The sequence below is a fragment of the Drosophila nasuta genome, chromosome 2L, assembly GCF_023558535.2.
Source record: "Drosophila nasuta strain 15112-1781.00 chromosome 2L, ASM2355853v1, whole genome shotgun sequence".
Taxonomy (NCBI): domain Eukaryota; kingdom Metazoa; phylum Arthropoda; class Insecta; order Diptera; family Drosophilidae; genus Drosophila; species Drosophila nasuta.
Window position 1 is genome coordinate 6,804,496 of NC_083455.1, and position 25,100 is coordinate 6,829,595.

Sequence of the window (25,100 nt, forward strand, 5' to 3'; positions counted from 1 at the left end):
TTTGTTACCACAAACCGAGCGAGCGAGCTAGCAAGCGGTCTGCCCCATTTACAACCAATTACGCTAATATCTGCCACTTAATTAGAGGACCCACCTTCTCAGCCTCAACAGTAAAAGGCGTTCTTCCATATACTATATAGTCGAGAAGAAGAAGAAGAAGAAGAAGAAGAAGGGAAAAATGCAAATGTAAATGCGAATGCGAATGAAAAATGAAATATATTTCTTTTGGCCATATCTCAGTTTCTGTTAGTTGAGACAACTTTGTTCAGGTGTTGTTTGTCAGCACATGTTTTCCACCTCCTCCTGTGGTGTGATGTCTGTTTTTGAAGTGCTGAGCATGGCTTCAGGTCTTGAGTGGATGACTGAGTGGGTGAATGGATGGTTGGTTGGTTGGCTGGTGGTTCTGCTGACACCGCCTTGACTTACCTTTGGCCTTTTTGGCAGCGTGGCAACCTTAAAGCACGTGTAGCTGCAGTTTCAAGCACTGCACAAATTTCATAATATATATTATAATAATTTTACTGAGTGCTGAGTTACAAGAGATCCTTGAAATGAAATATGCAGAGTCCTTTGTATAATGCAAAATACAAACAAAAAAAATTGAAAAACTTTTTCATGTGTAATTCTGAAGTTTTTATTTGTTAAAAAATAACTTTACAAACAGCTCATGGCAATGACTTTAAATGGTATTTAAATTTAAGTAAATCTGTAGTTCAATATTTATTCAGTACTTTTTTACTTATTCTCGAGTTTTTCGGCGAATTTTAAAAATAATACCGCATTGTTTTCTGCTCATAGTTGTTTTAAGTATAAACATACTATAAAAAGTTTCTCAGTTTTTCAGTTCAATTCTGAAATGTTTTTGACTTTAAACTCCCTCTTCTTAAGTTTTGCTTTTATCATTATCGTAAATGTTTCACTCGCTCTTGTTGCAACCACAAGCTTTTAAAACTCACTCAACTAAATTTTGCGAATTCTTAAAACTTTTAAAATGATCCTAACAAGTTTTGAAGACATTGAAAAAATGCGTTTATTTAGTCAAGCTCAACTGAAATTCAACGTTGAGGCTTATCCGCAATGGATTTCCCCAATTACGCTCAAAAGGGTAACAGAATTCAATAGAATATTTATGCTGAGCTGGAGAAATTCATTAGGGACACATGTATGTGACCTTGAAGCCCACGCCTTTTGGGAATTTTGTTGGCGTGCCTCTTCGGTCAGTCGACCTACAAGAATTCCGTTTTCTTCTCTTCTTTCGTTGTTCGTTTTTCCATTTCGTGCATGCGAACCATATTTCAAAATTCAATTTTAGCCACATGGTCGAGCAGCCAAAATAGTGCAAAGTAGTCAACAATAACAATAACAATAACAGCAGCAACCACAGCCACGCACAGGAATCAAACGCATGTGTGTGTATGTGTGTGTGAGTGTATATGTCAGCCTAAGGCATAAGCGTTTGTGTTAGCTTTGGCGTGGGCTGTGTGCAAGCACTCATAGAAAGGAACGCAGGCTGCGTCGGCGAACGTGGTCATAATTCAAACGATGCGCCAACTAACTACTTAATGTTATTAGATATGTCTTTGCTGGGCGCTGCCACGCCCCTCACACCCTATTCGCTATTGTTGTAGGCGCGAGTCGTCGTCGACGTCGACAACAACAAAAAAAAAGAAGGCAGAAAAGTTGCACGGATTTTTTCCCGAGTTCTACATACGCATCCTGTCGACGGCTGTGGGCAAGTGTGTGTGTGTGTGTGTGTTTGTGTTATTCTTGTCTTTTTCAGTTAAGTTTATGCTGATGTTGTTGATTACAGATGCTGGTCGACATCTTTTTTCTCAGTTTGCCTACTTTTTTGCCTGCTCTCTACCCTACAATATAAATCATATGCAAGAAAGGAACTGTGTAAAAAGTAATTTTATACGTTTAAAACATTTTTCATATTTATAAAACTTCTACTAAGTAGAGGATATCTGCTAGTCGCATTTTTTCCACTTTCTACCTCCGGTGTGTGCGCCCAACATTCTATCGTTGACATTTTGTTTTCAACGTTCGCTCTCGAGGTCTGCTGCTTTCATTTTTTCTATTTTATTTTTGCCTGAGCCTGAGCCTGGTCCTGGCCAGAAGAAGTGGAAGAAGAAGAAGCTGAAGGCTGTCTGAGCTGCAGGTGCTGCATTTAAAATGAAATATGGCAGACATTTTTGCGGTTGAGATAAATGCGGCGCAGTTTGTTTGCGCTTTGCGTTCCTCTTTGCTGACTTACTTATTAGATTTAGCCATTTCCTCTTTGCCTTCACATTTCTTACTCATAGCTATTTATTCTATCGGTTTGACAGTTCTATTTTTGCTTGCCATACCGTAATAATTATGTCTTATACCCAATAGGAATTATTTTTCGAAATATATTTGTTTTTCAATTTAAAATATAAATTAATAAGAAGGTGGGTTCGACTGTGAGTTGCCCGCTACCCAATTTTAATGAAAGCAAAGCTGAGCGGAATTAATTTTAAAATATACAAAATTTACATACCGCAAACTTATTACAAAATATACCAAAGGTATGTTGTTTGGTATGTTGATATAGTACAGCATGCAAATTATACCATAGAGTACAAAACACCAGATTGTCAGACCGTAAAATATGGGCGATTTTTTCTATACAAAAGTATTCAGCTTCTCATTTAGTTTTCAGTATTATATTACATTCATATAATTATTATATATGTATGTATATTATGAATATTATATTCATCTTACAATACATTTAATTGAAAGCCTAAAACAATTTTTTGGAAAGATTACGAAATACTTGTTTATACCTCTTAAAAAGAAAGAAAATATAAATTGAAAATAAGTAAATAAATAAAAAAAAAAGTTCAAAAAATTCTTTAAAGTTGAAATGATTTATAATACTTAGTTAAGTGATACTTCAGAAATAATATTAAAACTGTAAACTTTGTTAGTTGTATAAAAGCAGAGAGAGGAGAGAAATGCAGCACTAAATGAAAAGTACTGAACCGTCTTCAAGTCTCCAATTCTTCCTCCCTCTTACTTCTGCCTCTTATGTATGGAAGCAATTAGCTTAAATCACAAGCAGAAGCAGCCAATCAGGCAATGTGCAGCACTTAAAAACTTTGCACAACTCGAGATGCAATGGAGCTCTGTCCCAGAATGGGCGCAGTGGAGTGTTAAGATCCTTGCAACGGGGTCATAAAAATCTATGCGCCGTAACAGTTTGCAGAGACCCTGAGTGGCTCTCGATGTGCTATAACAATCGCTTCAATGATTATTTTGCATATGGTCTTTAGGAATTGAAATGTATAAATTTCAAGCAGCTCGTTAAAGTTTTTTGTAGCTAGCACATTTATCAGGTTTTAGGCCAGTTGTTTGTTGAGATTTTAATCTCGGCTCGGATTAGGTGGTCGAAAGCAAAAAGATTATTTGTATTTGGCAAATTTACGCTTATCGGGGGAGCAAATGTTTTTTAATGAATCAGCTCATACAGCTCAGACAGACAAGAGCAGGCCAGAAGTGAGTTTGGCTGCTCAGCTCACTCTTTTAGCCATCAGTCGTCTCGTCTCCCCAGTCTGAGGTTGTTTATGGCCTTAGCTTGTGTGGATAGATATGAAGATAGGCCTGTCATTTATTAGCTTGAATTTGCATTTAAGCCCACAAAAGCCGTGCCAAGGGGTTGAGCAAATTTTGCCTAAGACAACAGCCTTTAAAACACGCTGTCACTGGCTAGTTCACGATACAGCCAATAAAGCAGAGTTATCCTCTGGCAGTACAGACAGCACTCTGTGCTTGTGTAATTAAAACAGTAAAGCTTCGTACTGAAGAACTTTTAACAAAATACCAAGAAGGGGGGAGAGAACTGCAACGTTGTATATTATGTTTTGCAGTCAACATTTCCACTCGCTCTAGAGTCTCGTCTTTACTTGTGAAGCACACTTGCAAACCCTCGAAAAATACGTCTCATGGTTTCTGTTCAAAATGCCAACAAGCCATAATGACTAAGCACCTAATTTACAGAGCGTAGGCTCTCAGCTTCTTCTGCTAAGCATCGCTTCAGTCAATATACAGCCCAAAAATGCGAAAGTTTCCCTTCTCCCCGCTTCTCAGAGGTCTTTAGCAAGTCGCTTTCCGTTTGCTTTAACTTTTAAGTGTTGCTTTGTTTTCATTGCTCTGCGCAATCTACGACAGCGCCCCTCGCCCCTCAGTCCCTTAGTCCCTTAGTCCCTCTCTGAGGTTCCACCTGCAACCCCCAAGTCAAGGCGCTGACTCTAGCCTACTTATGAGCGCAGTCTACACACACAAACACACTCTCAAAGCTGTTGACACTGCTTCTCTGTGTTGTTGTTGTTGTGTGCCAGGAAGCAAACACTCTACGCCTACTTGGAGGGTTTTCTAGATACCCTACACAAGTAAACAATGCCAAAGGGCATACACAAATTATGTAAGTCGCCAAATCGAACACGAATCTAAGACAAATATTTAGAGAAGCTCACAAATTTAAAGTTTATTAAGCGTATTTAAATTCAATACTGTTTTTTAGGTAGTTAGATTATCAGTCCAGGGTCCACTTTAGTCGGTGCTTTGTCCCTTTCCCTATGCCGGAGGCTGCAACGCTGCTACAGCGCCTCAAGCTCAAGTGTGTGTCGTGCCCTCCAACGCTGCCAGGGTCATTTCATTTGTTCATTTGCATTTTCAAGACTTTTGTCTTTCGCATTCTGCACTTTGCATTTCACATTCTGCATTGTGCTTTATACTTTTGAGCGTTGTCTGCATTTAAAATGAGAAAATTCGGTTATAAAAATAATTAAAAAAACAACGTTGAGCGTGACGCAAATGTAAAATGCAAATTGAAATCGTTTGTGGCTAGCTAAGAACGACGTCGCTGCTTCTAACGCCAAAAATGAATTGACATCTTCTGCTACCATGTTGTTGGGCAGTCTCAACTAATTGGGTTATGTTCTCCCCAGATACACGTGCCGCATGTGGCATGTTGCATGTGCTGTACTTAGCAAATACGCCTACCCCTTGCCGATGACGTTGATGGCTCTCAAAGTGCACTTCATTGGCACTCACTTGTCGTACACAAAGGCAAAGTCACTTATAGATTCAAATCAGATTGCAGCTGCAGCAACATTTTGGAGGTCAAAATTGATGTTCGATATATTCGGTCTAATCATTCGACCAGCTGTATGTCTAATTTTAGAAACAAGTAACAAAGCTACATTCGAGTGTGCTCGGCTGTGAAGTACCCGCTACCCATTCTCAATAAAAGCTTAACAGTGCGGTATTATTCTTTAAATATTCCTAGTTCATACTCCGAAAAAATATACAGGTATACCAGAGGATATATTCGGTATATTGATATACTACTAAGGAGTAGTAAACATGCCACATTGTTGTAGGCATAATTTGGCATACAAAAGTATTTCTTGACCTTATGTTAACTGTTACATTTTTATCTGATCACAAGCAAATTTTCAGGAATCATAAATATTGTAGTTATTATTGTATGTATCGAAAATGTAGCTTTAAAAGACTTGTTACTTGATGTTTTTTGATTTGCGGGGTGTTTCAAAAGTTTGAAACAATCTTGATCGGGATGCAGAAATTACAAATGTTGTAGAAAATTATAGCTCTCTCTCTCTCTTAGATTAAGGTGATGAACAAAATACTAATAATTTATATTTTTATTTGAAGATCAATATCTTTTATATATAAATAAAATTATATATAATATATCATTTTTGCTCTATTTGTTCTAAAATAGAGTGTGATTTTAAATTTTAGTTAAGCAAATTATATTAATTGACTGTGAAATCCCTGATTCAGATTTCTATAAACATGTCTAAATATCAAATGTACAACTACATTTAAATATAAAGTACACAGCACAGAAGTTTTATTCGTTGACTGGGATAAAGAGGAAAGCGGGGAGCGGGGAGCAGATCGGTCAACATGACATTTTCATGTTGAATGTACAACAAAACGTCAACAAGATAGCATTTTCCATTTTACATTCAACATTTGCATAACGCGTTGCTTTTCCGATTTTCACCTGGCTGCCTTGCTGACTTTGACTGGCAGCAACATTGTCAATAGAGACGAAGGAGGGAGCAGACACCGAAAAAGCGAGGAGGAAGAGGAGGCGGAAGGACACGCTGTGTTGTAGTAGGATAGATAACAATGACAATGACGAGGTTTTCAGGTTCAGGTTGTTGCTACTTATTTGTTTGCCGTTCGATGTAGTATTTACATAGCAATCTATTTGTTTACATATTTTATTATTTATTGGTCGCTCTGCCAGTCACATTGTGGCATTATCATGTAGCATGCCACTCTGGGGCTGAACTGGGATTTCAAAAGCAAACAGCTGGTGAATGTGATTTCGATTCCCATTACGTTTCTGATGCCGATTTAGTTTCTGTTGATTCAACAAGTGCTGCGACTGGTCTGAGTATTAATTACTAAGCATATTTCAAATGCCAATTATGAGTGTGTGGGATAAAAGGGTCAAGGGTGTGGCTGGATGACGAGGGTTGAATCTGGAAAATCAATCATACGCCAAGTGTGTCAATATGTCAAGCATTTCATGCTGACCTGACCCAGGCATTGTTTGTGTGTGCGCCTTTTGTTTTGTTGCGGCCAAAAAGGTTATGCATAATATTTTTCTTTTTCTGATTTTCTGATTTTATACTGCCGTCGCCTTCTCCTTTTCCTGCCTTCGAGCAATGCTGTCTAAACAGAACTAACCTCATTTTTTATTGGTCAACAAAGGAGGCTCCGACAAAACTGACCTCAATACACAAAGCAAAATAAATTGCAAAATGTGTTCTCAATGCAAAAAGGATGCAAAATAAATTCTCCGAGACACCCTTTGACGCCGCCCACACACACACACAAACCCAAACGCAAACAACAAGGAAAACCGGTCAGAGAAAAAAAGGAAAACAATGTGAGACAGAACTAAGGTTGGCTCGCAGAGTCAACTGCGAGTTTCAAGTGGAAAGTCGAGTGCAATTTTTCCAACTGCTGCACAGATAAACACACACTGTTCTTTTTTATGGGCAATGGACAACAATTTGTAAAAGCCATTCCATAATAATTCTTTTCCATTTGCATAGCCATTATAATAATCGATTAAGTTGCAAATGGAGCGCAGATTAAGGGATACTTATTTAGCGAAATGAAGGTAGCTTAAGCTTATACCAAAAACTTAAAAAGTATTACTTAAGCATTATAGGTTTACTTAGCACTTGAATGAATTTACAGGCGAAGATGCAAATCAGAGCAAGTTTCAAGACTTTATTTGTCACGTTCCGAACACCCGCAACTTTGCATTCAGCTTCAATCCTTGCCCGGCAACACTTTTTGGTCAGCACTTGGGAAACTGTTGCTGATTGTCGTCAAACTGTGCGATGAGAACTGCAACTGTATTTCACTTGCAAATGGCGACGGGCAACTGGGCCCCAACCGAGCCCAAATGTAGCCATTAAGGCAGCACATAAAAGGCAATAAACACAGTCGCTTCACGGTGTAGTTTATGCCATTTATGCCCAGAGAACGAGCGCCCTTAGCTGCGCTTTAAACTGCTCCCCTTAAGGCAGCCAACCGCCAGGCTTGGGAGGCTTGTCCAATGGCTTTTTGCTCGATGGCTCCTGCTGCTATATTGTGGTGTTGTTATTTATGTTCATCGTCGATGTTGCCGTTGCTGTTGCTGGCTTTATGTTGTGCTGCCTGCCTGAGCCTGAGCCTGAACCTGACTGCATGACTGCCTGTTGCCGGGCATAGGTGCTTTGTCTTAATCCAAGGCTCATTCTACGCAACATTGCACTCTACCTTGCTCCTCTTTCACTGCGGGGGCCTTAACGGCTTCAATTAAGCAGAAATGATAGCAAATGATATAATGTATATGCGTTCGATGCCACAACTTACGCTTGACTATAAAGCAATCAATATTACGTATACGTAATCCAGCTCGGGCAAAAATGTTTTCATTTATGTTAAAGCTTTTGCAACTTGAGTTTTATGTCAGTAAATTAGTTTTTATTTTACATAAAAATATTAAAAGCAATAATCAATAAATTTTTATAATAAATGCAAATTGAACTGAAATACTAACCAGTTTTCTTTCTATTTATAATATATATTCATTTTTGTATGTGTGTATTTAGAATATTTGTTTTTGTATTTATTATTTGTTTTTTTAATTATCTATTTTTTTAGTTATTTATTTTATATCTATGTATTTGCATGCGCAATTTTAAAGCTTTAGTCGATTTTTGGTCAACAATAAAAAAACAAAAATATAAAAATTGTTGAAGTTATTTAAGAAATACTTTTGTAAGGTCTACTTTTTACGGGTCTTAGTTGCCTCGGCTGATAATCCGGTATATTTTGTACTATATGGTATATCGTGAATGCAGCACTGTATGAATATACCAAATTTAGAATTTTTGTGGCATATTAATTGGTATATTTTAAGAATAATAACGCACTCTTTTGCTATTATTCAAAATGGTTATTTGGTATCTCTTTGTAGCCTACTTACTTGTTTACTTGTTCACTTTAGTCCCAATGCCAACGCTTCAGGTATAATTCTTTTAATTTATTGGGAAAGTTACATCAATGCATTGGGAAATATAAATATTTTGTAATTGGAACTACATGAATTTATAACAAACAGTTAGTAACGCAATATCATTATAGTTAATTAAAATGTTTTAATTTGAACGTGTCTTGTACGCAAAATTTTAGTAAAATTAGAAATGTGTAACAAATTATTAGTTGCCATGTTGCAAGGAAACCACTCAATGTCAGTGGCAACACTCAATTCGCTGCTTTTGAAGTGCCAAAAAACAGCCCTTGCATGCCACTCAGTGAGTGAGTCAGTCAGTCATTCCGTCATTCAATCAGTAAGTTAGGCAGAAAGTCAGTTAGTTAGTTAGTCAGTCAGCTGTTTGGCTAACACTTTAATTAAAAATGTGCCTAAATTTGATATCAACTCAAAACCTTTGAATGACAGCCACTATTCCCCTCTTCTTCCCTTCCTCCAAATTCCCTTCGCTTGCCAACAATCTGCGCCCTTGCCAACAGCGTACTGTCTGCTTCAAGTGTCGGCAAACGAACAGAAAAAAACAACGCAAACGGAAACGGAAGTAGACAGGCAAAGAGCTGAAATAGGGACAGACAGCGTGAAGTAAGGGGCAGGAAGAAGGGGCGGTGCAGATAGCGGCTTATTAGGACTGCAGCAACAACATAAGCAGCAACAATGGGAACAACAACTGTAACAAGCAAGTTGCGTTTTGCCATTTGCCCCACTTACATAAGAAATCAAACGGCTTGTTGCCAAAAATACCAGAAACGGGGCGACCAGCCTCAAATAGTTGCTATCAAATTGATATGTTTTCTTGCACATGTAGCGCGTGCCACAAAAAAAAAAAGAAAGAGAATGGTTGAGTAATAAATGGAAATGATATAATATAATAGAATAAGGGGAGAAAAAAATGTTAAACGTTGCGATAATCAATAATATTTCCGGCTCTGACTGGTTATAAGCATTCCCTACATACTTCTCCATAAAGGGACGTTGTCTTTTCCATATGCCTGTCAGCCATTCAATTCCCCCCGAGTCCTTGGTCCTGCACATTTATATGTAAGATAGAAAGAGACAGCGAGAGAGCGAAAGCGAGTGTGTTTGTGTGTCAATTTTATTGACAAATTTGCATGGCGATGGCTCTGAAATTGTTTGTAGTAAATTGTACAAAATTTGGCGCCCTCGAGTGCTGTCAATAAGTGCTCAATAACATATCCACTACCACTACTACACAGGATTGTATGTACTCTTGACTATATAGTATGGTGTGTGCGTGTGAAGGCAGCAAAAATATTGAAAAATAGACAGTCGCAACATAATAATGATGACGATAATATCAGCGCAGGTAAAGTCAATAACCTGTAGATTGCATATTCAGTGTGCAGATATTATTCAATCATTCAATGCACAACGGTGCCGGAGTATCAAAAGGTGAAATTGATTTTAATAAGTTGTGGTTCACATTCATTCTAAATGTGCCCTTTCGAAGTCTTGAGATTAAAGACCCCGGAAAAAAATATTTTGTATTGCATTTTCCCTATGAAATATGTCTTAAAAAAATACAAATTGTAAAAAATCGAAATTAAAGTATAATGTATCTTGAAGACAAGAGCATTTATTTTAAATTAATGAGGACCTCTCGACTAATGAATATGTTCAATATTCTATACTTTGTTTATAGTAAATTTCAATTTTTAAATTTAAAGTAACATTAAGTTCTATGTTTACCCATAAAAACATCTTTTAAATTACTGTTTGATATATTCGAATTAATGATTCATTTATTCTTATGCTTAATACAATACATATTAAATAATATTTATATATTTGCGAGCATTTATTATTGTTTGCATTCGCAAACATACCCAAAAAAAACAAGAGTATCAACTGCAACTGGCAGGGCAAACAAACTTTAGTTAATTCACGCTAAATTAGCCTACAAAGAGTAACTTTGAAAGGCCCTCAAAGGCAGCAGCAGCTACTCGTGTGTGCAACGTTCAACGCAAACGTGGCGTAGGCCAAAAAAAGAGCTGGCTGGCTGGCAACAAATAAAACGATGGCCAAACTGCCACAAAAGTCAACTTAAAATAAATTTAAATTTTAATTTCAATCTCAACAAGCGGTGCACACACAAAAGCCAAATGCGGCGAGAGTGAGCAGAGCGACGGCGGCGGCATTGAAAGCTGCTGCTGCTGCTGCTACTGCTGCGTAGACAACTTTACGTGCCACAGCTGCCACTACACTAAGAGACTGTGTGTGTATGTGTTTGTGTGTGTGCGGTCTGACGGCAGCCATTGGCAGGTCCCTGGTAGGGTGCCGCCTGTTCGCATGTCTCCCTCACGCTATGTATGGATGTGTGTGTGCATTGCACACACGGGCAAACTGACGCATGAATGACTTAATCGCACGTGTTCTGTAATGCGAAATCTCCTTTTTAAAATCGACGACCATTTGTTTTGAAATTTGTTGACAAACTTCTCCATGATCAATGCTTATGCTTTGTTTCAATTTGTATTTTTCTGTTTAACGCGAACAAAAAAGGAAACTTTATCCAAATGATTCTTGGAATGCTCTCGCTTGTTGACGTATGTGTTTTTGTTGTCGCGGAAGGAGAGAAGAAAGCTGAGGAGGTGGTGACTTTTGTGTGGTTGTGTGGCTGTTAGATATTCATGCGCCATGAATGAATAAAGCGAATCGCTTGTGCTGCTGCCGTCTGCTGCCTGCTGCCTGCTGTTTGCTACCTTTTGCCTGCTGCTCCTTTGGCAGCTCACATGACGTATACGCCGCGTTGTCTGACTCTGACTGGCAGACGCTTGATATAATGTCTCCTGTGGCCAGTCGGCTTGCTCGATTTGCGTAACTATGCACAAGTTGACTCATGCCTTACTCTGTGAGTGTGTGTATTTGTGCTTACACTCCCCTCCCGTTCACTCTCCCCGCTCTCAGGCTCTCAATGCGTGGGTGTGTTGTGTTTGCCGCAAAACAATTGTGGGGACTTTTTAACTATAATGGCACACGCCTGACCAACAACCAACGACCAACAGCCAACAGCATCAGACTGTAATTAGCTAACTTGCATAATTTAGGGCCGTGTTTTTCGGTTACTCAGTGTTTGTTGCCCGCATTTTACACCGACGACTCGCTCTGAATGTAAGCCAACGCCTTTTGTTGTACCACAAACTGCTATTTGTTTGCAATACTCGTTGTATTGATTTTTACCAAGCTTACGACTGCTGCAAATGCGCCATTTCAGAGCATTAATTGCTGTCATCTAAATTCATATTACCTGGCTCTCAGCCATTTCGTTAGCCATATTAATTTGTGGTCAACACGCAAAATATCCTTCGCCAATTGTACAAATTCCTTCATTAACCTTCTGGCGTTAGATATCCAATTTAATAATTGCAATATCGCTAGTGTTTGTTTTTATTTTGTTGTATTTTAAATTGCATTCAAAGGTAGATTAAGTCTTTTAACATTTTATAAAAACTAATGTATCAAAAATACTGAAATATACCAATCGATGTAGTACTACATTCAAAATATACTATAAAATACAAAATATACGAAATGAACCGGATGTTGTCATATATTTTGAGTAAAAGATACATTATTTTTCGTTTTTATTTTACGCGTAATAAGTGGCATTCTCAAAAGAAGATGGAAAATAGTCAATACTTATATTCAAATATACCAAAAATACTGAAATAGGACAAAATCTGTCATATTTCAAGTGTCAACATATCTAAAATATACCGTAAAATACTAAACATATGCCATATTATAAACTAATGAATACAACTGCAGTATTAAACATACAAAAAAATCCCTTAAAAACTTCTAAGTTTATTTTAATTGTTTTAGTATTTTGCGAACTTAGTTGCACTTGAAATAAATCTCTAAGGAATAATAAAGCTAATAACGTTCTAAAGATATAGCGCATAAATATACCGAAATATGTATGTATATATGTATAAACATACTAATATATATATAATATTTAATGATACTATAACTTTCAAAATAAACCATTGAATACAAAATTCAATAGGTTCTTAAGCTGCAGCCAGTTATTGTGACATATTTCTTAAATAATTTCAAAGTTTTTTGTCTCATCGCTTTTATCTTTCGCGTAATTGCTTGCACTTTAAGGAGGATTAATGCTAATACCATGTAATGAATTGGGGAATTAATATTTCAGCAATATTGCAAAACAATTATGTGCTTATCTCTAATTAGGTTTTTGCATTAGAAGTAAAATTAAATTTGAACTTTACGACCCGAATGCTTCTACAAATATTTGGCTGTACACGTGCTCAGGCATATACAGCTAATTGTATTATTGCAATCATTAGTTAAACGAACTAGCAACACGTCAGCAGCACCCGGCCAGGGCATTTGGCATTTGGGCCAACTACCAACTATCTGGGCTATATGCTCCAACTATGGAGCAACGACTGCGGGCGCCCTGTGCTTTGGCTGGGGCGTTGCCGGGGCCAGAGTTTTAATTAGTCTTGAGTGCGTGTGCCGGGCCAAAAGGCATCAACAAATTGTTATATAAACACACGCCCAACAACAAAGTGTTTTAAGGGCCTAAACATTGTCGCCACTTGCGAGTATTGTACACAAAGAGCAAAGCAAAAAAAAAGAACAAAACCAAACCGAGTTGGGACAAAGCGAAGCGGCTGAGGAAGTGAAATTTAGGTAAGAAGGGATCGCCATTGGCTTAAAAGGATATGTTAGCGCTTATTATGACCCTGAATGTTTGTTGAATGTGTTGTTCGGCTTTGGCCTGACGAACCGAACCCAAAACGCAAAGCCGAAGCTAAGCGAACCTCAACCTCGCAGAGGCCATCAGGGCAAATGTTAAGGTTACAACACAACCCACCAACACAAAAAACAAAAACACAACAAAAAAAAGTGAACCATTTTTAATTTGCGTGTTTACGACAAAATTGCATGTGCCAACATTAAAACAAACAAAAGCCCCAAACTGAAAAGTTGCAAAAGAAGTTGCAAAGAAAGCAAACCGAATCCGAATGGAACCATATGCAATCAGCGGCAAAATAAATAAATAACACATAACATGGTTATTGTTATTGTCGAACAGGAACATGAATATATGATACGAGAGTATCCCGCATCGATTCGTGTAATACTCCTGCCCCATTGGCGCATCGTTAACTTGGTTATTATGGCTGGTCTTTTTTTGCAACAAAACTTTAAGCCATTTTGCCATTGCCAGTTTATGCCAGCGAAATGTGTGGTCGAAAAGATGAAAATTCATGGCCTGCTCTTTTCGCTTATTCTTTTTGTGTTTTTTTGCAATATGTTGGCAGTTTGAGGGTTTGAAACTTTTGTCAGACAACTCGAAGGATTCAAAGTGAAAGTCAAAATGAAAAGTTTGCGCATTTTGATTGTTTGACGGCGTTTTTTCTTTCGAATGGTGGGCGTGGCAACGCGTGAAGATTGTTTTCAATGGTTCTTTTCTTTTTTCTTTACTTTACGTTCAGCAAATCATCCATAACGAGTTGCGAAATTGATTAATGATGGATGAGTTGGGAATTGAGTGCAATTGAAAGAGGGAGTAAAAAAAATAAAATGATTTCTTGACTGAAAATGAATGCTTTGATTACACTTATCACTCGGACAGGCTTCAACAAGACATTGAATAATTTTCTAGGAATTATTAAAGTTAAATTCAATCTTCTTCAAGGTTTTACATTAAACGTCTGACTATTTGATATATTAAATATTGCGCGTGATATTATTGAAAATTTTGTTGGGAATTTTTATTAATGTTGGAATTTCTCGACAACTGAAAATATATTATAAAGTTTTTCAAGGTCTCTTATTATACATCCTATTACTTAGTTTATTAACCATTAATATTTTTTTAAAATATATGTTGCATACTTTTTGGGGCTTGCCAACGAGAACTTTGCAACATCGATGTTAGTTTTAATGCATTTCTATTAATTAATCGGTATTATTCAACACTCTTTAATCAACGCTTTACAGCCTAGTTAATAAATTGTAACATTCAATATATGTGTCTACCATATAGTTCATTATAATTTTAAGTACTGTTACTACATGATCGTCGTGTTCCTTGCAGCAAATCCGTCTTTATGTATAAGTTTAGATAAACAATGAAAATGTTAAGCTGTCAAAGTGCAACAATGCAGCAAAATAGTGCAACAATTTAATTATAAATTAGAGAACAAAGCAAAATTGTAAAATGTAGTCCAGCTGATCCGATCCGATCTGACAAGGATAAAGCGTGTGAGAGCGTGTGTATATCAACTGGCCAAAAATTGTGCATCTGAATGTTAGCAAAATAGAGAAATTAAAAAAAAAAATAATAAAAAACACAAAAAACAAATTACGATAAAGTTATTTAATGACAACGGGCTTTAGGACGCTTCCATGTTAAACTGAACTTATGAGCCACAGCAGAGTCAAAGGAACAAAAGATAGAAACCACAAACAACAGAAGAAGAAATAATTAAAATAATCCATTCAATTGCTTACATGTATAACGGTAGTGAGTGTGTGCATGTGTGTGTGTTTTGGCTATAGGCGCTTTTTGTACGCTAGTGGACACTAGTTAGACACAATTACAAAACAAATATATACATATACATATAGTTTATATAAATGCATATAAATATGCGAATTAAATTTTATAAATAATCCAGGCAGCTTTTAGCAAAAAACACAAACAACCGAAATAGTAAATGTATTAGTTAATTTCTTTTGTTATGTAACCCGAAGTGAAGTACAGAGCTCTAAGCAGAAGCAAGAAAGATAAAAAAAAATATACAGACAATACGCCCGAAATAAATAGAAAATATGCAATTCGATTGTGAGACAGAGCATATTTTTGAAATGTTTATAAGCAGAGAGTCAAAGTATTTGTAAAAACCCAAAAGAAATAAAAACAAATTTTTAAAAAATAGACATCAAATCGATAACAAATTTTTTGACATATATATACATACATATATATAGATATCTATATATTTTGATAAACAAACGAAAACGAAAACGAAACAAAGACAAGAAGTTAAGTGAAAATAATGCACAAAATGTATTTATTTGTATACCCTAGCCCAAGTTAAATGAGGTTTTAATTTAGTTAGTTCAAATTTGAAAATAACAACACATTTTTTACTTTCGATGGTTTCACGAGATTCATTTCAACGATTTTGTATGTCACTCGGTTGATGCTTAAGCAAGTAATCCAAAGTACAATCATTTTTGTCAAACAGACACCCCAAAACAAAACAAAACAAAACAAAAGAAAACCAAACCAAAACAAACAAAACCAAATAGAACAGCACAGAAGAAAACAAATAAACACACAGATGGAAAACTATCGGAAAGGCATCAAAGATAGCAGAATAACATTTTAAAGGTTAGGCACATTTACAGGGACAACAGACAGACAAGAAAAACAACAAGTAAACAAACAAAACTTTTGCTAAGAATTTTTAAATTTATTTTACACACGCTTTATATGAGCAACTGAAGAGAGAGTTTTTGCTTAAAGTGAGATTTCAAAAGCGCAAAATTGGCATTAGAATCGAGACAATTGAGATTAGAATTGCTTAGACAGAAATTCAAAACAACATTCCTACAAACTGATGAGTGAATTGAAAATTGTAAGAAGCGAAGAAGAGAAGAAGAAGTCATTATAGAAAGTGCTAAGTGCAGTCATTAAATTATCGAAACCGAATGTTAATTAAGTGCAAATTCGTAGTCTGTAACTAGAGCTACACCTAAGCAGAAGCCGAAGCCGAAGCCGAAGCAGAAGCAGCAAAATGTATGCAGCTGCTGGTGGCGCCTCGTTGGCATCGCGCCAAGCGCGTCAACGCCAGCGCCAGCAGAAGAAGAACCAACAACTACAAGCGAAACTACATCCACCGAAAGCGGCGGGCGCCGGTGCGGGTCTCGGGGCAGCCGATCATGGCGGCGCCTCGACGCCAACGCGCAGCCAGTCGCGGCAGTTCCATCAGCTGCCCACCAACTACTTGCGTGCCCCGCAGCCGCAGGGACGCAAGCTGAGTGCCACCTACACGCAATCGCGCTCGCTGCTGCCGATCGAAGAGGCCGGCGACACGCAGTCCGTGCTGCAGTTGCGCATGCACTCGCACACACATGGCCCACACGCCCACGGACATGCACACGCCCACATGGGCGGACATGGGCACAGCCATCTGCATCACAGTCATCTGCATGGCGGCGGCGCCGTCGCGGGTCCACCTCAGACGCCCTATCAACAGTTTGCCTCGTCACACGGACGCGTCTCACCGAAGCTTGTGCATCGTCACAGCGGCAGCAGCAGCGCTGGCTTCCACCCGGCTGCCACATCGCAGCTGCACAAGTCGGCGACGGCAACGCTGCCGCTGGTGTCGCAGATGGAGCCGACGCCGCCAACGACACCCGCGTTGCCATCGGCTGCGGTCGGCGTTAAAACGACAGCGATGTCGTTGGAAGCAGGCGCCACGCCAGAACCAGAGTCAACACTGGGCATGGGCATGGCCATGGCCAGCACATCCGCAGCAGCGGCGGCGGCGGCTGCCGAGGCCGTAGCCGAAGCCGATGCCGCTGACCTGCAGCTGGCCGGCGCCGCAGCCATGTTTGCAGCCCACCATGATGCGATCATTGTAACGCCGGCCACGCCCATGGCCTCGCCGGGTCACGTGGCTGCCATCAAGCTGCGTCGCGGCGATCACGACCAGGACCACGACGACGATGTGCTGCACGATGCCGCCGAACGTCAGCCGCTCACCGCCGCCACCGATGCCTACGACGAGGACGAGGCCATGCAACCGCCAGCCGGACCGCTGGAGCGCAAGTGCAGCGTCTATCGCATGCGGCGCAGCGATGCATTCGAGCAGGGCGACGCCGGGGGCGGCGGCGTCACCGGCGGCCTCAAGCGTCAGCTGCGCGAGCTGCAGTTCCAGCAGACGCAGTACGAGCCCCTGGTAAGCGATGAGCCGCAGCTGCTCTTCAAGGGACTGGGCAATGGACGCAAGTGGCAGCTCTGTGCCTACTGCGAGGAAGGTATCTGCGTCTGTGAGCACATCGAGGTAAATCGGAGCAATTCCTAATGCCCAACTACTGCGTTTATTTCAGTGTAGTATTCTATGTGTATCTTTACGTATGTGTGTGTGATTGTGTGTGTGCTTAAATTCTCTTGCATGTCAACCTAAGTGTCTGTTGTATGCGATTGCAAGTGCCCCAAAAAGTATGCAATTCTTTTGACAAATTTATTCGTATTGTGTTTTCTTATATAATTTATTATTTAAACTGGGTTACAGATACGTATTTGACAGCTAAAGAAAGAAAAAACAATAATAACAATTTAACACCTTAAACATTAAATAATGTTATGATATGAAGAATACATAAATCACCTTTTTAAGCATTATGATGAAACACTGGAGAAGAAAATGAAAATTTATTTTATGGCATAGAAATGCGATATATGACAATTCTTATTTTAGATTTTATCTCTAAAAGAAATACAGTTGATAAATATTAATCTTCCAAAACATTTCTTTGATATAAATTTGCATTTAATCTACCTACAAAGAAATGCAATTTCATAAACTTATATATTTAATTCAATCCATCTTTATAGTTAAACAAAATTGCATATTAGATACATTTATAAAAACAAAAATTAATTATTAATACACTTTCTACATTTCGAACAAAATTTATTTAATGAATCCTATGAATCCTTTATATACATATTTTTTCAAACGTCTAGTTAAACGTCTGGTTGCGATTGATTTGGGAATTGTGTAAAATGTTGCTCATATTTGTTGGTTTGTTCTTCGGTTTCTTTGAGGTTATCTATAACTAATGCGATTCTAGGATATTTAAAATTTTATAAATAAAAGAAAACCCATATTGAGAACACCTCTTTTGTCTCTGCATTGTGCATTCTCGTGTACGTTGGCTCCACATTATCGAAAACAACTTCTAACCTGATTTGAAGTTTCGAAAAATATTATGTCGTTTGTTTGAACTGCTTTAATGGACATTCGCTGTGTCATATCTTTCTCGCTTAGCTAACTTAACTAACCTCATTCTGTTGCGATGCCATAACTGCCAAAAACGAGAGCAAAAGCAAATCGGATGCGCATAATGTACCAATGTATCGGTCTGATAATGCGACGCCCCGACAAAAAAAAAACACATACTTGGCAAACTGAGAGACTCCCACGCCTCGGTGCCGCCCAATTTTTAAACGTGGCGCCACGCTTGCCAAATGTTGTGTAAAAGGCAAAAGTCAGCCACCGAAAGTATGTCATAAAAGTGCAACATCCAAAAGCTTTGAAGGTGAAAACGGAAGTGGAAAGTGAAGGCGGCTGGCGTGTGACGATGGGGAAAACTCGCTTTAAGTTTCATTCAGCTTCACTTAACGAGCGACAGCAACAAATTAAAAAACTTAACGCTGTGCAATTATTTGACTTGCATAAGCAGCTGAAATAGCAGCAACAACAACAACAACTACATTACAACTGCACAACACAAAAAGATAGAAAATTGCTAAAAATTAAACAAAAGAAAATCTCTGTAGCGAATCAACGAAAATTAGTTGCAAAAAAGCAAACAGCAAAAGCAAATGGCAGCTAAAATTTATTATATTCTGCACACGCCCGCACTTCATCTCCCACTTTCGCTCACTTAGTGAATCTCTAGTGCAACATCCTTCTCTCTTGCACTTCCACTTCCACCGCCGAGTAGCCACTCAAGTCTCTAAAAGAGACATAGCTATAAATATATATATATATATAGTGATCGAGGGCAGTTCGTCAAGTTTATATCGAATGGAAATACCAGGTTATTTTCAGGTTATATTTTCATTTACTTGACACATTTAACTTACGTTCAATATTAAAGCAATGAAATCCCAGTTTTAGAGAACTTGGAGTGTTAGTTAAAGCATTTTCGACTATTTCCAACTCCAATATTAAATTTTATAACATTTTTCGATTTAATCAATGTTCATTTAGAATTTAGAAATAAATTTAAGATGCATCAGCCAAATTCAGTAACTTTTAAAACTACCCTCGCTCTGATATATATGCTGCATAGTTTTCTACAAGAACAACAGCTAGTAAATTAGCTGGAAAATAGTGGAAAAAGTGTGCGGCGAAATGGCGGACGCCAAAAATGTGAAAAAATATAGCGAATAGAAAAACAACAGCAACAGCAGAAAAGAACAACAAAAATAACGTTATGAAAATGCCAAAAGGTAAAAAGGCAAAAGGTGTAAAGATATGGATTTATGTATGTGTGCTATAAGTAGTTAGTTACGTCGTATGTGTGTGTGGGTGAGCTTAGCTGTGGCATGAACTGAGATGGAGTGTTGTCCGCCATGAATAAGCACCTGAGCAAGATGACGACATTGAGATTGTCGACTGCATTAGCATTAGATGTCGCAACGCGAAGTAGCTGATATGTTCACTATCGTGAATTTATTTCAACTTTAAGTTTAATTTAGAGTGGTTTTTAGACTTGCAGCTCGCAAAATTTGTGGGATTGATGATTGATAGATTATTGATCTGTATTCAATATTTTATATAGGTTATCCTGTTTGTTTGATTAACCTTTGTTTAGTTTAATAGGTAAATGTTTTTAATATTTGGAAAACCAGTTTTTGTCGTTGGCACGTCAAAGCAATCAAAATAACCTCTCTCGATATTTACTCGTTCCTCGTGTAATCGATAGGATAGATTCTGCAATCGATAAATTCCTCACGCGGCGTTGCCAGATCCAATCCCACATAATAAACAGCTAACCAATTTATTGCTCTACTCATTATATTTAACTAAAATGTATTCCGAAGCTGAAACTAAAACATACTCTTGATTCGATGCCATTGTGTAATATATTTTAATTGAAAATCAGCATAATTGAAACAAGTGGTAAAGCAGTAAAGATTTCGTTTAAATAATTACGAGCTTTGCCAGTAACTCTTTATAAAGTCGTGCTTCAATTTAATTGTTATGTCATTCACTTTTCTGCGCTGCAATTTTATCTCTTTAATTTATATGAAATATAATTATTAAAATTTATTAATTGATAGGCATTTCAGCTACTGGTTGACAGAATTGCCTTAATTGTAATTTTTCTCGGTTGACTTTTATCACTGATTGAAAATCTTTTGTTATGGATTTCAGAGCAATCAGCTGCAATTTGCTGGCCATGAGATAATATCTTTGGCTGGTCACAGCAACGAATCGAGTAAATCAAATTGTTAACGCTTAAGTGCACTGCCCGATTTAGACATACATATATATATGTATGTATGTATATATATACTATATATTTTTTACACTCACCCTTTTGGCAGAAATTGTCATCGAGCAGCAATTTAATTTTCAATTACGCGATGGCTGCCAAAAAATGAGACTGTTGTCGATGTTGGCCATTCCAAAATTGCAGTCTCAATAATTACTCAAACTGTCGCCTGTGGCATACTAGCATCCTTTTCCCATCTCTTTCTCCTTCTGCTGGCAGCCTGTCGTCCCCTTCATTGGTTGGCTGTGCATGCTGCTGACCAAGGCTCACAGGAGACTCGTTTGGTTCGCTTCGCTTCGGTTTTTTCGTGTTTCTGTTGTTGTTGTCGTAATTGTTTGTCAGGCTTGTCGTTTACTCTTTACTGTTGTTGTCGTAATTGTATGTGACACACTGAAGTCCCAGTTACCCCATTTGCCATCTTTTTCAGTCGTTCAATTCATACCCTATTCAATGACAAGTCACAATTAAGTGACAATCAGCTTGGGCTTGGCCAAGCAGTGAGCGACAGTTGACTTTCTTTTGCGTTCTTTTTTACAGCATGCTGAGAAATTGAATTTCAGTTGCATAATTCATTGACTCACATAAACACACACACACACACACACACACACACTCTGTGACAAGCTTTGTGGCCACTGAGACAAGATAAACGCATATCGTTTATTATAAAGCCACATTTAAATTCATTTTCGATTTTGGCTCGCTGCGTTCACCCTCTCTCGCATCCTTATTGGGCAAACATTTATCTCCAGTGTTTGTCCATTTTATATATGTACATGTGTGCTACATACATGTGTGTGTGTGTGTTCTTGGCGTTGTCGCTGTCATTGACAATAAAAAGCATTTAAAAGGACACAAATTATAACGTCCCCACAGAACTCAATTGCAGTTGACATTTTTATGGGCTAAACTTTGAGATGCGATTCGAACAAAATGAATCCAACAAATATGTTGCTTAATCGCTCGTATGGCTTATTGACTGTAGCAAAGAATGTTTTATCTTGTAGTTTATTAAGTCTGGATTGCGAGTGTACTTTGTTTGCGATAGCATTCTATAAGCCATTTTAATTAACTGGACACTAATCAAATGCTTGTTCAAGTCACATCAAATGGCTCAATAACTTGTGCACAATTAACTTTGTTTCGCGGTGGCAAATATAGCTTTTACGGTTGAATAAACAACATTCAATACACAGACACACACATCGATATCCACACACAACACACAGAGACAGGTTGTAAGATATACGATTGCTTTCGACAATCAAATAACATGGCTTTCAACGAGGACAGTTGCCATTTCTCACGGCATGTGGCATATGCAAATTTTTCGAGGCGATTCACTGGCTTTAATTACCTGTAGACAAGGCAGTCATAACACACCTCCCTTACCCCCATCACCCATCCATTGCCTCACCTGTAACGACCTTTTTGCCCAGCGATGGTAACCCCAATTGACATGTGAACAAGCCAACGGGCGTTGTGCCAAAATTGGCAATACCAAGATGTATGCGAATACAACTGAATACTAAGTGCCGAATGAACTCAGTGCTGCTGAGTACTACTAAAAGCTGAGTGCTGAGTGCTGAGTGCTGAATGTTGAATGTTGACTACTGAAGTGCTTAATACAAGAACGCTGAATGCTTGTACTTGTAATTCGCATTAATTAGCAAAAGGGCAGCAACTTTGTCAACTTTGTTTTAGCCACACAACTCGTAATGTGGGCGTGGCTCTCGGTTGTGCACATACATAGTGGCTGGTTAGTGGCCATTACGATACTAAGTTGAGGTGGTTTTGAATATGGAAAGTTTTCCATATGCAAACACAACCTTTGAGCTTGTGTTATTGATTCCCTCAGTCTTGGGTCGCAATCCGACTGCAACGGCATTTAAATGTGAAAGTTGACTTTGGCTGTTGGCCATCATAAAAAATACCAGATATGTCTATGACTGCATACCCACTGCATAATGCTTAAGATAAGGCAAGACTTGAACGAAAATTTAAAGTAGAATCACGAAAAACTTGGAACCCCTGTTAAGAAGTAGAAAGTATATAAGACTTAAGAGTTGATTGCGAATAATATGTGAACAATATGGTGCATACATTTTCTGCACATTTGATAAATGACAAAAACCATATTCTTTTGATCATTTTCTAAAGTGTGTTTCACAAATGTTTAAGCTATGTACGTGTCAATGAACTATTGCGCAACACGATAAACTGATATATATCTTATTAAACTGACTTTCTGGTAGACAAAAAGAATTTTCTTAATTTGCATTCGAAATAACTTCATGTCATAAAACATTATATAAAAAGGAATGAATTACTAAAGAACTAAATTAAATTAAACTGAACGTTGTATGTATATAGTAATGCCTATAAGCATCTCAACTAATTTCCGAGTTCATCTATTTATGTACTCTAACCTTTAGTTTTTTAATAGATAATTACTTTTACGTGTGCACTTATCACGCTGTCAATTTCGATTTGCATAAATTGAAAAAGTTATCGCTAGCATTTAATGTCAGTCACTGGACTGCGGTCAAGAGCCAAGAGCACAACTCGCTTCGAATTGCAAATGACAATTTAGTGTTAATGAAATTTATAAAGTATATGTAATATATTGCTATTTAGAGGAGCATCCATGCAGAGTTGTGTCTGGCACGCACACATTGGCAAAATCTGGACACAAATTAATTTCCATAGCATACTTTCGAGCGCTTATGTTGTCAGCGTGACATTGTTGCTGTTGTGATGGCAACAACAGCAACATGTGTACGCTGCACATGCAACATGCAGCACAACGCATATAACCAGTGCCAAAACATTGTAACAGTATGTGTGTGCGCGTCTGTGTTTAATTGCAAAAATGTAGCAATCTTTTAGGCGTCGCTTTTGTTATGTCAGCTGCTGCTATGCCGTATATCTATGTGTGCTTGTGTGTGAGGGTCTCTGTGCGCCATGTTATTGTCTATTAACGGCCCTGACTGCAATGTTCCTTTGTGTGTGTGTATGTGTGTGAGCTAGTGAGAGTGTGTGTGGTTTTTTCATGAATCTGTATTTCATTAAAATTTCATCTGCATCGTTCAACGAGTGACTTTTTCCGCTTTGCGCTGTTGAATTATTGAAATTTTTGGGTTCGCAGTTGCCAGTTTTACTCAGTCGCCACGCTCTGCTTGCAACTTGCCACCAGCTCTAAATCTCAAAAAAAAAAAAGAGAAACAAAAAAAAACACCAGAAGAAGAAATGTACAACAAAAACAAAAAGTCAGCCTCGGCTGCTGTTGCAGCATTTGCATATGAATTCCAACAGCTGCATCAGTTCTCTGTAACTTTTGTGATTTTGAGGGCCGCGAAATGGTCTCTGACACATTCATACTACACACACGCATACATATACTCATAATACATACACACATGCATCTCGTATTCACATGAATGTGCTGGATAGCAGCAAGTCTTGACTGGCATTTGAATTATGGCTTAGCAGTGCTGTAACATGGCTTATACGAGGAGTCTAGTATGCCATAAATATTTGCTATGTTTGCATTACTCACAAGACTTTTGCCAGAGATTTGCAAACGGTCTGGAAAACTTTGCACTCGACTTGACTTTGAGCTCCAGCAACATGCAATGAAAGCCCCCCAAATGTAGAAAAGGGAACACAAATGCGAATACTCGTAGTCTGCAAATTGATTCAAGTCAAATATAAAATTAATATCAACGGCTTGGAATCTTGCTAAATAAATGAGCAATTTCCTACATACATACTTGGAATATATGAGAATGTGTACAAAATGCATTTCACATATTTCGACTTATGCATATTTATCTGCCCCCAAAGTGGTTCTTAGGCAGAGATTGCAAATGAGGTGGTGAAGGTTGTGGCTTTCATTTGCGATTAAATCCACAAAGTGAAAAGCACTTAGCAAAAGTAAAATCAATGTAAGCTGCATGATAAAATGAGCATAAATATAAATGAAAACCACTTGAATAATATTCTATTCAACGATATTATTTTAGTATGTGCAAAATCAACTTTCAAAAATAATACAAACTTGATAAATGAAATGAAATATTCATAACAAATGTCCTATGAATAATTAACATGATCCACATCAATCAAATAAACGATAAACAAATTTGCATAAAGTTTGCAAATCACAAGA

At 38.0% G+C, this 25,100-nt stretch overlaps 2 protein-coding genes across 5 annotated transcripts in view; both read left to right on the forward strand.

Moving 5' to 3' along the window:
* The window catches only part of LOC132783631 (protein toll-like), a 68,982-nt gene extending 54,017 nt beyond the window's left edge, over positions 1-14,965 (forward strand). The window contains exon 5 of the transcript XR_009632172.1: positions 14,624-14,965. The gene's annotated coding sequence lies outside the window, so the exon portion shown is untranslated. The remainder of the gene's footprint in view (positions 1-14,623) is intronic.
* LOC132783630 (mucin-5AC) overlaps positions 1-25,100 on the forward strand; it is a 47,844-nt gene that overhangs the window by 2,098 nt on the left and 20,646 nt on the right. The window contains exon 1 of one of the 4 annotated variants that reach the window (XM_060788936.1): positions 14,975-17,700. The exons of the other annotated variants lie outside the window; for them this stretch is intronic. Coding sequence (XP_060644919.1) covers positions 16,429-17,700 — 1,272 coding nt within the window. The 5' untranslated portion in view covers positions 14,975-16,428. Of the gene's footprint in view, positions 1-14,974; positions 17,701-25,100 lie in introns of those variants that run through there. 4 annotated transcript variants of the gene reach the window in all.